Genomic DNA, 14,108 nt, shown 5'->3' with positions numbered 1-14,108 from the left:
ACTCTTAGGAGAAAGACCAGGTTGCTGCAGCCCCTGGCTGCTCCTCAAGGTCGCCCGCAAACTCCCGGGCAGCACCGGGTCCCGGACAGAGTCAACTGCTCCGGCCAGCAGGGGTCATCCCGTCCTCGGCGGGGTCCTGGCAGCCCTGGGAGGCGACCAGAGCTGACTGCGCTGCCGCGCGCTGCGCCCGGGAAGAGCCAGGGCTTCGGGCGAGCGCGCTGGGCTTCCGCTGCTCGGGACCTCGGCGTGGAGCGGAGGCGGAACCGCAGGGACTCGGAAGTGGACCGCAGGCTCCCAGGGCTCTCCACCGGGGCCGGGGCGCAGAGGGCTCGGGGCTGGGACTGGGGAGGGGCCCGGTCGCCCGCGTCATCCACCGGCGGCGACCCGCCTTTGTCTCGCGGCCTCCCCGCACGGCGCGGGGCAGCGGCGCTCGGCGGCCGGGCGGGAGGCCCGGGCTGGCGCGCGGGCGAGCGGGTGACCGGGGCCGCGGGCCTCCCCGCCCGCCCCAGACCGTCGGGATGCCGGGGTCGCGGGACTGCGGCACCCGCGTGCCGCATCACACCAGAACCTTCCGCGCCCGGAGCCGCCGGGATCCTGAAGGCCGGTTCCCGCTTTCCGGTTCTCCGAGCAAGGCCGGACGGGGGCTCGGGCCTGGCCGGAACCCCAAGGTCTCCCGGGCTTGCGGCGTGATCGGATCTGGGCCGGCGGTTCCCGCTCCTCGCCGGGCCGGGGTCATCGATCGCGCCCGGCTTCCGGCTGCATTAGCATCCACAGAAACCGGCGCCCGGCCCACCTCCTGCCCTCTCCTTCCATTGTGGCTTGAAATACCGGGCTTCAGCTGTGTACATCAGCGAGGAGAACAGCTTCGTGGAGACTCAGGTCCAAAACAGAGCTCATTCTGGTGATTAGAGCTTTCACATATGCACAAGAGAAGAATAGCTTTTCTGCCTAGCTTATCCACACAACTCACCCATTTTTTTGTTGCTTTTTTTTAAGACCCAGTCAGTGGAATAAATTATACTTTAGGACTTAAACTAGACACATAGTTACAACATTGACTAATTCTTCACTCAGATCAGCCACACACTGATTATTTGGGCTCTGGTTCCAGCCTTGACCTCCTGTAGACTCGAGGGACTGCACTTCAGGCCTGAGGAGAGGGGTCGCATGTTTTTTCTTAACTTCCTCAGTTACAGAATCTGGAAGCCGGCACAGACACTATTCAACAAGGTGCTCTCTGGTTGGCAGTGTCTGGGAACATATCAAGGAAGTAAACGAAGAGCTGGTTACTGCTCATGCTCTCCCTAAGTTCTTTTTTAAGCTAGAAAATGTCCACTATTGACCTTCCTTATGTAGACGTGTCTTAAGAGGTGGATAGTCTTCACTTGGGTTCTCTGAGATTCAGACCTCTTCCACTTTATTCAGATCCACGAACAGCCACCAGCCCCTCCCCCAGTTCATAGCTACCAGAAGCTGGTCACCCCCAGCCTCTTCTGCACTTTTTTTGGGGGGATTTTATATGAACACAGCAAGGTTGAAGTCTCCTTCCTGCCTGCATCCCTTTTCTACCAGACAGTTGGGAATTAAGGGTTAAGGGAGAATGAGACTTGGTCTGAGATCTTTAGTCTCTCTAGTTGCAAACTGGGCCCTGGGAGGGAAAAAGATTTCAGGGCAGGAGGTGTGGCTCAGAGGTCTGCTCAGTGGGGGCCGCTGGTATTCCTGCACAGGCTGTTGGGGGAATTTGGAGTAGAATCCTAAGACTGGAGCCAAACGAATAAAAAGGGTAACTGGGGCGGAGGAGCAAAAAGCAGGCAAGAGCTTAGAAGCAGAGGGAATGCTCTTCCTAGAGGAAGAAGGTCTGCGGGCTCAGGGGCACAGTGCTTCCCACTCCAGCTGGAAGTCTGGGCCTATCTTTGGCAAGCCTTGAGAGGGCTGCCAGCTTCAAGGGGTGGAGACTACTTCACTAGTTCCAGGGGTTCTTGAGTCCTCTTTCCAGTCATCTCACAATATACAAAATGTCCTCTCCGAGTAAAGCCCCGGGATCAGAACCACCGGCTGCAGCTCTGGACCCACCAATCTCCATCTCACCCCAGTCCCCTCCCACCACCCCCTTGTCAGCCCCTAAACTGCAAACCTTCTTTTCTGGAACTATTTTCCACCTCCCCTGGGCTGACCGTATTATTTTTTACAGCCCCGTGACTCCTTAGAGCTCTCTCTCCTCCCCCAGTATACCATCCCACAGTTTCCCCTCTGCCAGTAATTGCTTGGGACTAGAGATGGCAGCCATCAATGGATCTTGGTTGGTTATATATTTTTGTTGCCCCTGCAACCATTCTTCCTTTATTATTATACATTCATTATTTTTATTATTCACCTGAGCTGGAGAAAAATAAAATGGGGAACAGATAAAGGGACTGGCACTCCCATTCTTTCTGGACTGAGGATGCAAGGGCCCAGTTTTAAGAATTGTTGTCAAAAAAAATCACATTGTCATACATCCATGTTTTAATTATTAATATTAATATGATGAAGCAACTCTGTACAAGGACTATATAAAGGGAAAACGTGCTACAGACAGATGCTCGCTAGGAGGCCACACTACAAAGAGCTGGGAGGGAAAGTCAGGGAAGGCAACTGCCACAGGGACTACAGTAGGTACCAGCGACAGACACAGAACAAGACACAGATTGACAGAGAAGCTCACAGAAGTCAAGTTTAAAGCAAAGGAAAGAGAATATTGCATATATTTCTCCCCTCCTTTTGGAGTGTTCTAGTCTCTCCTCTGTTAGGCCTTGGGAGTCAAGCCAGTGGTGGAGCTTGAATGCAGCACCCCAGAGCCCACCAAGTCATAGGAAAGGCTTTTACACAAGAAGGGGTACAGGCTTGGGGTGGGTAGTGCTTCATTCCCATTGCCAGCTCACAGGAAGCTGTGGACAGTTGGGGAGGAGATGCTCTCTGGGAACTTGTACATGGGTGAAACAAGTGTAGTGGGTGAGGAGGGGTGTCAGGTATCAGGTGCCCAGTGGAGGACCAAGGCATGTGATTGTTATCTCCTCACTAGGGCCACATGGAAACTGAAGCTGCCTACTTCCTAGTAGGGAGAGGGTGTGGGCCCAGTTGTTTGCTGGGCTCAACTGTGTGTGTACACATTTCCTGTGCCTCTGCATCACCCTGTTTTGTTTTGTTTTTTTAAAGAAAAACTTGAAGCCATGTGTTGTTGGGAGAGCCTAGTCTTCTGTGGATTGCCCCTGAAGGGTGGGGAGACTCTTCCTATGTGACAGGCCAGTTCCAAACTGTCCTAGTTGCACTTCACTCCTGTCAGTCTCCTGCTTCCAACACATGCTTTCGCAGGAGTGGGGCAGCCCATGGGAAGTTGGAGGACTCTCAGGGAAAGAAATAAAAATGGGGCAGAGGAGGGCTGGTGGGTTCTCTCAACTACTGCTCTTCTCTCAAGAGCCAGCCAGTCAGCTAGCCCCCATCTACAGGGTTGGGGCTGGGCTGAAGGGGGTGTATGAATAAAGGCCTTCCCGCTTGGAGTAGCCACTCTTTGGCCTCCACTGGATCTAGTGTGCTCCTCCTCTGCTCTGGCCCTTGTACTCTGTTGCTCCCTGGCTGGGGAGGCGGAGGCAGCCCGTCCTGAGACAAAGGGCTATGTTGCGGGGCGGGTAGGGAAAAGAGAGAAAGGAGTTGGGTGGGGAACTGCAGCTCCCCCCTTCTTCATTGTCGCCAGCCTGGGAAACAGACTAGCAAGGCCTGTGCAGCCCATAGCCCCTTTAAGGGCAGATTCGCCTCCTGCCTCATAAATTACACTGGTCCAGCCTCCGGCCATGACCATGAACGCCAGCGGGGAAGGGAGAATCAGCCCGCTGCTGTAGATGCCGGAAACTCTCCCCACCAATCAATGCAGTGCTTCACAGCCCCATCCACTGCCTCTTTGGGCTTCCCAGAGGGACAGGTGGGGGTCCTTGGGGTGGCTACTGGATCTGTGCCCATGTGAGTTATGCTCTCAATTCCTCACTTGCCGCTTCCAGTTGGCAGCTGCATAAGGAACGGGAAGAGTGGCTAGCACACCTGTGAGTCTACGTTCACCCCGCCTGGGAAGGGCAGGGGTCTTGGGAGAGAGCTGGGGACTAAGAGACTTTCTGGCAACCTGTCCTAGAGGGAACAGAAGGCTGATTATCTCCTTGTCCATAGCCTAGCCTTGCCAAACACAGGCGCTTCAACCCACTTGATGTCCTGCCCTGAACGACTCAGATCCGGGTGGATTGTGGGCCTTGCTGATCGTTCTTCTCTCTCAAACCACCCTTCCTCCTTAGTTCTTTCCTTCCTCTGGCCCTGCCAGAGCTACCTTGACCCTCCTCCCACCCACTCTCTCTGTTGATCTGGCTCCGTCCTCCCAACCTTCCCTAACCCCATCAACTGTGAGTATGGGCACCTTCGTTCTACTGTCCCAACCCTTGTCTCTTCCTCTAGGTAAAGAGACTTAAGACCACCAAAGGGAAGTGAAGGACGGGGTTATGTGGGCTGCCGCTTCTCCAGATTCTCAGCCAGAGGCGCAGCGCCCCAGTCCCGCCTCAAATAAACCTGTCTCTCGGCTGTGTTCTAGCCTTCCCTGCCCCTTGCCGCCCCAGCGACTTGTGGTCACTCGGACTAGAAGGTTCTTCCCTTCTCTGGTGGACCTGGCAGGGCCTGCCTGCTGGGGGTGTGTGTGGGAGGGAACCACGAACAAAACAGACAAGAGGACGTCCAGGGAGGGCCTGCCAGAGACGCCTGGCCTGGCGTTGTAAGCGGGACTGTGTCCCAGGCGGCGCCCCCTCTTGCTCTCCACCAAGACAGGTTCAGTCTGGGGCTAGCACCCGTGTCCTGCCCCCTAAAAGAAGGAGAGAGCTTGTTCTCTCAGCAGAAGTCTTTTCTTTTTCATTCTCCGGTTCTGAAACCAGATCTTGACCTGCTGATCACTAAGATTCAAGCGGTCTGAGAGTTCCCTCCGGCGTTGGCGTGTGATGAACTCGTTGACCAGAAACTCGCCCTCCAGCTCAGCCAGCTGCAACTTCGAATAGGGCTTGCGCTTCTTCCGGGAGCGGCTGTGGATCGGGTACCAGGGCGCGCCTGGATAGACATGAACCGCAGGGTTGGCCACAGGATCTGAGGGGTGACTATCCCAGTGGCCTGGGCCAATTCCCAGACCCTCTCACCTTGGCCCCATACTAGACCCTAGACCATTCATCTACCTTCTTGCTTTCTGGCAACCCAAGAGTCTTCTCTACCCAGACGCCCGTCCCCACCATTTTCTCCACCTCAGCGGTCTTCTTCTCTGTGACTCCTTGTCCTTGCTTTCTCAACCCTACCTCCTACGGTAAGAGCCAAAGTCTTATATGTTCCTATCTGTCCACTTTTTCCAAAACCCCTACCTCATTTTCTTCATTCCCCCCCCCCTACCCCCAGGGCCGGCCTTCCCACATCCTGCAGTACTGGATCTCCATTAGTTAACACGGAGTGGACAAGTGGTGAAGAGTTAACCGTGTCGCCATGCTGCTTAAGATAATACCTGTCGGTAATTGGGGGCTTGTGGGCCGGCTAAGGGAGAGGCGCCTGGGAAAGCAAGAACCCGGATCTCCTTCCCCACCTCCAAACCCCATCCCCGCTCTTCTATGCTCCCGGCCCCCTCCAGCCTCTGGGAATGAAAAAGGAAATCTCTCCAGTTCTTTTATGGGGATATTTACATGTTTATAGGGCTCTCCCACCCCCCGCCCGCCCTGTACTTTTTTTCTTTAAAGAAGTACTTGCTCACCACACATTCAGTCACCCCTAGCTCCAGTCCAACCCTGCCAGCCCTGGCACGACGTCCAGTCGGAGGGAGCCACACGAGTGGGCTGGGGTCCTTACCGCTGGCTGAGAGCCCACCGCCTGGGTTCAACGGCGACACCAAGGGTCCAGGGTCGCCCGTGCCCGCGCCCTTGTTGCCCTCGTTGAGTAGGGAGGAACTGGAGTCGGATTCCAGGGACTGGCACGAAGGCGGGTCGTGCGGGGGTCCCGTGCCGCCGTCGCCGCCGCCGCCTCCTCCCGCCGCGTAGTCGTACTTGAAGCCGAGCGCGGGCGGCCCCGACGGCTCGAGCTGCAGCAGCGCCGCCCCGGGCCCCGGCCCGGCCCCCGGTTCGCGCCCGCGCTCCTCCCGCTTCAGGCCGCCGCCCTCGGCGCACGGCTCGCGGTAGTAACCCTTGCTCTCCTCCACTCGCGCCAGCTCGCACGTGCGGCCGAACGGCGGGTTGAGGGACACCGGGCTGCCGAGGTAGGGCTGCGGGTAGCCATTGCACGGCTCAGCCGACGGCCAGGGCAGCGAGCACACGTTGTCGCGACGTGGGTAGGACAGCGAAGGGAGCCCGGGGAGTTGCGCCCCGGACGCGCGGAAGTTGGGGAAGTAGAAGGTGTCTCCCGTGTGGATGTTCACCAGCGGCCCCACAAACCCTGGATTCAGGAGATTATGCTCGCCCATTTCCGCGGGGCCCGACCGGCAGCTTCTACTTTATTGCTATCTGACATTAAACATAGTTAAACCTGCACCGGCCACCCATTGGCCGCCCTGCTCACGTGGGCGCCGCCGCCAGGGGGAGGGGTGGGGACAGCCGACCCCCCCCCCACTCGGCACCAACTCCAACTTCCCCCTTCCCCAAGCCCCGGTGGGGGTGGGGTAGGGTGGGGTGGGGTGGGGGGACGAAAGGCAGGGGCAGACTTATTCGCTGGATTTTTTTAACCATATAAAACCTAGTGCAGATAGTGAAGCGATCGTCCAACGCGGGGCAAGGGGGGGGGGGAAGTCACACCAAAAAATATCGGCACATACACACCCCTGCACCCTGCACCCCCACCCCAGATGTATTATCTTATCACCAACAGCTGGCCGAGTACAGCCCGTCCCTCTTTAATTAGCTTCTTTATTAACTAAAACCGTTGGAATTTACAATATCTCCCCAATAAATTACTATTAGATATTGTGTCATATAAAGTTTACTGGCTGTTTAAGGAGACGGATGAGCCCTTTGGCTCAGGGTTTATTTACAGTAGAGGCGAAGTGGGGGTAAGGACAGGTTTCCCTGCAGCTATTTCGCGCAGCCTTGCCGCCCCAGCGTTACTCTTCAGCGTCTTTTCTTGGGGATTTGAGGAGATGTTGGGGATCCTTTCACCAAAGAAAGGCTTGGGGACAATTGATAAAGCCGGTTCTTCTGCCAACACCCGCCCCAGCCCACAGCCTCTCCAGCTTCACACCTCCACCCACCAGTAGAGGAAGGATGCCGCAAAAAGAGGCACCCGAGTCGGTATGGTTCCGCCTGCTTACTCTTAAAAATCTGGGGTGGCTTAAACTGTTCTTCCGCTGTGACAGCTAAGGGACTAAGGAGCTTTTGGGGGGAGGATCCCAGATAATTGTGGCAGGAGACCGTGGGTCTCCAGCAGGATTTGGCCAACCTGAAAGATGCCATATTCGTAGCGCAAAGGAGTCGTCCACCGTCCAACCCTGCAGTAGGGACCGTCACAGAGCAGCGCAGAGCCCCGCGGTGGGTTGCCTCCTGAGCGGCTGAGTGGGGGGAAAGGCCTGTGGATCTTGGGGAGGGGCTGTTATATTTATATTTGTGGTGCAACTCTTAGGCGCTTCTTCCAGAGAAGGCTGAGAACCCAGCGTTGGCCAATGATGACAGTCAGCGTCTGCAAACCCACGTTGGGATCCCAAGTAGTGCGCACAGCAAATACCCCTCAAAGCAGATGTAGTAGAGAACGCACCAATATTTCTATGTCATTATTTTGGACTTCCATCCGAGGCACCGGCTTAAGTAGTGTAAGGTCAGGTAAATAGTTCCACGACGTGTAAATTTCAAAAGCACGAGAATTTTTTTTTTGACGAGAAAATTAAAGCACTGAGAGAAAGAACCCCGTGTAGGTGAAAGTTAAATATGCGAGTTAAATATGCCAAGCTACAAAAGCAGCCCGAACCGCAGGACAGTCTCATCTCCCTCTCCCCCCTCCCACTCTCTCCCGCCCCTCTCTCTCTCCCCTGCAGGACGCGGCGGAGAGAAACGCAGATTCTTTGAATTCCACGGCTCCCGGAGCGATTTCACGTCCCAAACCATAGCCGCTTACTCCGACAGAAATGCGTCCCCGCGGGCGCCGCCCTGCCCCGCGCGGCTCGCGGCCCCGCAGCTCGGCGCCCGCCCCTCGCCTTCGCCCTCGCCCCGCTTGGCCGGTTCTCCTTCCCCGCCCCGGGCCTGCCAGGCTGCCCGGCCGCCCCCTCCCGCCCCCAAGAGCCCGCCCAGCGCCTGGCCCACGGGCCCGAATCACCTAGTGGGTGGGATGCCAGCCTCCGCAGTCCACCTCCGCTGGTAGTGGGGAGAGCGGGGGTCGCGGAGGAGGCCCAGCCTGCTCGGCTTCATTGAGGAGGGGTTGCAGGGCTGCAAAGAGGAGACCCCTCAGCTGCAAACCTCCTGCCGCAGCAGCTCCAACATCTCGTTTACTTCCCTTTTTCTCACAGTGCATTAATGAGCACGAGTGAAAAAAAAAATCTACTTTTTGAAAAAAAATTATTTGAGGGTTATTTGGGTCATAAAGATAAGCAGGGTGTGACTTTACTATGACTGATTTCAATCCAAGCACTGCGCTGGCAGCGAGGTCTACGCCCAGGCTCTCCAGGCCTCGGCGGCGCGCAGCCGCTATTGTTGGCTGGTGGTGACGGATAAGCCTAGCTGGTTTCCTACCCCCCACCCCCAATAATCACAAGCCTTCGTGAAATGCAGTCCCCTCTTGTCCCCTTTCCGGATCCTACTAATGTCCTAGGAAAAAGACCCCAGGAATAAGGTCTTGGCTTCTCCGCATTTGTCCCTGTACTGAAAATCTGAGGCCGGGAGCTTTTCTCGCCGTCCTCCAGGGTCAGAGCGTGGAGCACCGATCAGAGCGGCGGCCACAGGGCGGCAGATGCAGCTCCAGGAAGATGAGAATGGGGTGAGGGGTTTCCTCTTCCAGACATACATTTCTCCCTGCCATTTTCTCCAGGTTTCAGACTGGGCACAGACCAACGCACAAAGCGCTCTTCCTTTGGTGCAAATGATCCTAATTTCTCTCAAGAAGAGCTATCCAGGGCCAACAGCAATATTCGAATCCCCAGAATTCTGCTGTTCCCCAAAGCCTTAAAGGGATTTTCAGGACCCTACCCGATGACCCAGGCAACCTGGGCGTCCATTTTCCCATCTATCTCTGAGTAAACCTGCCAGGCTCACGGCTGAGGCGCGCCTTCCAGAACTGGGCTCAAACAAAAAAGACCATTCCCAACCTGGATCCCCAGGGCCGACGGGAGGCTAGGGTGCGAAGCTTCAAATCTCAATCCAGCCTGATCAAGAGCTGCTCCCAGGAGCTGCCTCAGGCTGAGTGATGACATGAGGCATCGGACAGCTGCATTTAGCCTGGTTTGATCCACCCGCAAACTGCTACCCACACACAAATTTCCCTGGTCAACAGCAGAGCCACTGGGGTATCAAAACTCTCCCGCTTTTTTTTTCTTTTTTTAAATCGAATCATAAGGCCAGAAAGCCTTGTCTGTTAGGCCACTGGTTCCTAACACAGCGGGCCAGGCTCAACCATGGCTTATTCACTCCCTCAGAGGTTAATTAAACCTGCATGCAAGGATACAGTTCAGGGTTTTCCTTGAAGACCCCAGGCAACCCGCTCCCCTCAGAATCATCCACCAGCGGGATGCCCCTTCTTCTTTCCAGCTCTCTCACTCCTTCTTGTCTGTGCATCCATCCCTCCTGTATACTTGGCCTCGACCAGGCACCCACGGAAGTTAATGACAAAATCTAGGGGCTGAGGTAAAGCCACTGTGAGAGGCATGGGTGGTGATGGGAATAGTCTTAGGCAGGTTACCCTCAGACTGTCCTGCTAGCCTAAGGCCAGGGAAACATTTGGTACTGGATGGCCTCCTCTTCAGTGGGATCAGAGGCCATGGAGAACCAGTTCAAGGTCACTGTCTAGTTCGCAGATTGCAATTCCTCCTGCGTATGCAAATGAGGCAGAGCCTGGGGAGTAGGCAGGAGCTGTGTGGGGAGATGGGAGAAGTAACAGCTTGGGAAGGCCTGTTCTCCACCCGCCCCCCACCTTGGCCTTCTTTATGTGGTCACTTTAGGGCAGTTCAGGTTTAAGATGGACCTGTACAGGGATTCATACAGGGATAGTGAGGAGAGATAGGGGGCTCTGTCTCCTAATTGATCACTTCACTGGCTCCTCTAAGGGCTGCAGCCCACTTGGCTCCCTCTATTGCTGAAAGAACCCAGAACCCAAGGAGCAAATTGGGCAATCTCTTCCCCAGTGCTGCTTTCTAGTGACCTGCAGCTGTGAGGTGGGATATGTTGCGATTTCAGGCTCAGAACTCCTCTGGATCCCCTCCCACAGAAAGATCCCAACCCAATTTCCACTCAGAAAACTGGGAAGGGGTGAAAGCCCCCAGGCATGAGCATCTGGGGGGACTAGCTCTTCACACTCCTCACTCAATAGCTCCAAATGAGAATATCTTCCCCTTCAGTGGCGTGCTAACAGTTAAATAGAACCGCTGCTCTGACATTTTCCCCCTCCACCAGCAGAGGATCTCCTCGCCTAGTGAATTACTGAGTGTCAGGCAAGGTGTGGGGACCAAGTTAAAAAAAAAAAAAAAGCGCATAAACACCACACCCACAGCCGCCTATAACCAGCGGAGAGCCCTAGGCCTGTGGGATCCAGGGACTTCAAAGCTGGGTTGGAAGGGGCAGTGAGCACTGCCTTGGTGCAGTATTTCCTTGATTGGGCCCTCTGGCTCTGATAGTGTCCACTGGCTAAGGTCCAGTTCTGGGGAAGGCCTGATATATACTTGAGGTTTGCTAGAAACAGCTACCCCGCTGTTTCCAAACTCAGTGTTGCACTTCTAAGCGAGGGGTACATTTTAGGGCTAGAACAACCGGCGGCAGGAACAGGAGGCTGAGTAGAGGGTGGGAAACGCGGCCAACCCCGAGGCTACTGTGCTGGGAGAACGGGGGATCCACTTACCTTTGGAGACTGAAGAGGCTCTGGAGAGCGAAAGGTGGGGGTTCTCAGCCTCTAGAAACCTTCTGGATCCCCCCCTCACCCCAAGGCCGCCCGCAGGCCCAGCCAAGGTATCCGAGGGGCGGGGCGCGAGAGGCAGAGGGAGCGGCCAGAGGCCGGCGTGCGGGAGCTGAGTTGCCAGAGCATCTCTGGAGAGGCCGCCTTTTATGGGCGTTATTAGCGCCCCTGTCTAGACTGGAGACGACACCTCCTCTGTGTGTAAACAGAGGCGGAGGGCTCTGGCGCGAAGGGGGATGGCGCGTCTAGGGGGCAAGCGGCCCTCCCCTCCTCTGGCCACCGGAAGATCAAGGCCTTTTCCACCCTCCCCCTTTCCTTGTGCTCCAGTGATGTCAAGGTCAGAAAGACCTAGTCACGGTCAAGGCTAAAAGAGGAAGAGCCTGGTTGGTTGTGAAAAGGCTCCGGCCCCCTCCTCCTCCTCCTTCTCCCAGAAGCCCCTCGCTCCCCAGGGCCCCTCAACCCACCCCCACCGCAGGTCTAGATACTCATCTGCGCTTGGACTTTTCTTGAGGGTGGGCTCTGATATCATGCAAAGACTCAGGCCGGTCTTGGGATGGGGGATTTTCCTTTGAACAGGATGGCTCCTCAGAGGGGGCTGCTGCAGGGACCCCAGCTCCAACAGGAGGGCCTGTTACTGAGATGGCGGTGCCTTACATCTACTTGGCCTGTTACCCCACCTCATCCCCACTGCTGGCCCAGCCGCCTGTGGACCAAACTCAGCAGAAGATGGTGACTGAAGCAGGGATCTTCCGAGAGAATTGCTGGCCTTGTTCCCTCAGGTGGGTTCCCTGGCTGTGGGACTGCTGGCTGGAAGGCCTATCCTTCTTGCCCTAGGTCTGAAACCAATTCAAATGGGGAAGGTTTTTATTTCCTCAAACCCAGAAAAAGATCTTGCTGAGCCCTCTCTAGCAGCCTGAGAAAGTGACGAACCCCTGAAGGGCGAGTCCTATGAGACTCCTCCTAGACACCCCAGCCTTGGCCTTGGGAAGTTGGAGAGGCTGGGGGTGCCATCAGATTAATGATGAAGATAACAGGAGCCTCGGGGCCCCTCTGTCTCCAAGGGGAAGCTCTGCGTTCACAGCCCTTCAGAACCCTCACCCCTTGTGCCCTCATATTTGCCTTCTCAAGCGGACTTACTCCAACCAAACACTAGGAGACTGGCCTTGAAGAGGAAGCTTTTTTATAGGTGTAAATAAAAAAATACACTCTACACAATACTCACAATGCTAACAATACTCTTTTATACACTTATATACATGCAGGCAAGACATTCTTCACTGCTCAAAATCTACACGCACATGCAATGTGCATGTATTTTGTACACATACACACCCCTTCACAAGAATCTCACAGTATCGTAGGAGAAGGAAAGGGCTAACAACACAATCAGGGAAATAATATGGTTTTCAATTTTGCCTCTCCAGCACATATATTGACACACACTCATACAATGTGTTCACTCTGATGGAAGATACAACTACAAAATTAATCCAGGCATGATAATTCTTAAAAATCAACCCTGTATATGTAACTAAATGAGGGGGTGAGACTTCTTTGTAAATGTCCTGGCACACTGGGATCACAGGCACTCAGAGGAACTACAATCCTCCGTCACCTTAGCCAGTGTGCTCCATCAGCCTGCACAAAGTTTCCTCTTCTCTCTTCCATGACCCACTTCTGGAACCTTAGGGTGGGTTTTCTTTGAGAAGGGGTCTTGTTATGTTGTCCATTTGGGCTATGAACTCCTGAGCTCAAGCAATCTTCCTGTCTTGGCCTCTTAGGAGCTGGATGAACTGTATGTATGCCACCTCACAGGCTAAGATTTGCCCATTTGATTGAGGGTGGGCTTGTGTGCAGAAGTGGATGGCTCACTTAGGGCAATCTGAACTTCGCTTTACCCACTGAGTCCCCAACTACTACTACATCTGTGTATGGAAGTACCACAAAAGTTCAAGAGGCCTAAGGACCCACGTCAAAAGAGCCCCAGGTTTCTTCTCCACTTTGTTCCTTTCTCTTACTAAACACACACATTAAGTTTTCAATTATTTCTGTGTCAGGAGAGATCTAGGGGCTTTTGGAGAGGCTGGTTTGGTTGATTGAAGGAAGGGGAGAGGAAATTAAGAGTGAATCTTCTTCCCGGGAGATTCACTTACTCCCTCCAATTTCCACTGTCCAGTGGATGGTCCTTGGTCGTCAACACAGAGAGGACAGAAAAGAGGACTGGCAGTCACTTCAGTAGCTGAGCCTCCAAAGAGGCTGAAGTTTGCAGGCTCTTTGTCTCTCAGACTCCGTGCATGCTTTAGCTCCAGAATTATTTATTTAAATGATAATGTAAAAGCTTCACCCCCATCACGCAAAGCAAATCCTGGAGAACTCTGATTTCCAACCTGATGCCTCCAGTCTGTCTGTCTCTCGGGAGAGGAGAAATATTATATATAAATAAAAATTGCTGCAGTAAAGATTTAATCTGAGATAACATTGTTTTAGGCTATATTGCTTTTTAAAAGTCTCTTAACCTGACAACTTAACGATCTCATTAACTCCACTAGATAGGGAGATAGGCACAGACGCGACAAGGGAAACAAATTAGTGGCAGCATCTACACAGGCTCCTGATCGCCTGGAAGATGGGGTTCTCAGGACTGCTAGAGAGTAGAAGGGGGGCTGACTTTACAAACTGGAGGCTCAAGGGGCCCTGGCCTTCACACCTCTCTGTATAAGTTGATGAAGCAAAAAAGAATGCAGTAAGGGGGAGCTGATCTCCAAGCTGCCCTATGTAGACTATGCAACCCCAGCTCTGAATCAGCCACAGGAATCTGGAAACCCCCCGGGGGCAGCAGGAACCCAGGAACTTCAGGTTAGCTCACTACCCCCTCTGCTGCAAGCGCCCCTCTCAGCTCCCAGCTGAGGTGCTGCCTTCTCAGCACCAAAAAAACACTCCCCACCCTATTGCTAGGGACCAAACCCTGGCCTTTGCAAATATGAGGTAAGCACTCTACC

The 14,108-nt window shown here is 54.6% G+C and overlaps 1 protein-coding gene across 1 annotated transcript; it reads right to left on the bottom strand.

Annotated features, from left to right (window-relative positions):
- Nucleotides 1-4,870: 4,870 nt before the first annotated feature.
- Nucleotides 4,871-6,493, bottom strand: Hoxc12 (homeobox C12). The gene is made up of 2 exons (XM_004649911.2): nucleotides 5,887-6,493; nucleotides 4,871-5,109 (listed from the first exon to the last, which is right to left on the bottom strand). The coding sequence occupies exons 1-2, from the start codon at nucleotides 6,491-6,493 to the stop codon at nucleotides 4,871-4,873; spliced, it is 846 nt and encodes a 281-aa protein (XP_004649968.1).
- Between the last annotated feature and the right edge of the window lie 7,615 nt (nucleotides 6,494-14,108).

This window comes from Jaculus jaculus, chromosome 6 (assembly GCF_020740685.1).
Source record: "Jaculus jaculus isolate mJacJac1 chromosome 6, mJacJac1.mat.Y.cur, whole genome shotgun sequence".
Lineage (NCBI taxonomy): Eukaryota > Metazoa > Chordata > Mammalia > Rodentia > Dipodidae > Jaculus > Jaculus jaculus.
Note: the sequence above shows the minus strand (reverse complement) of the source record. Positions and strands in the feature narration are given on the sequence as shown.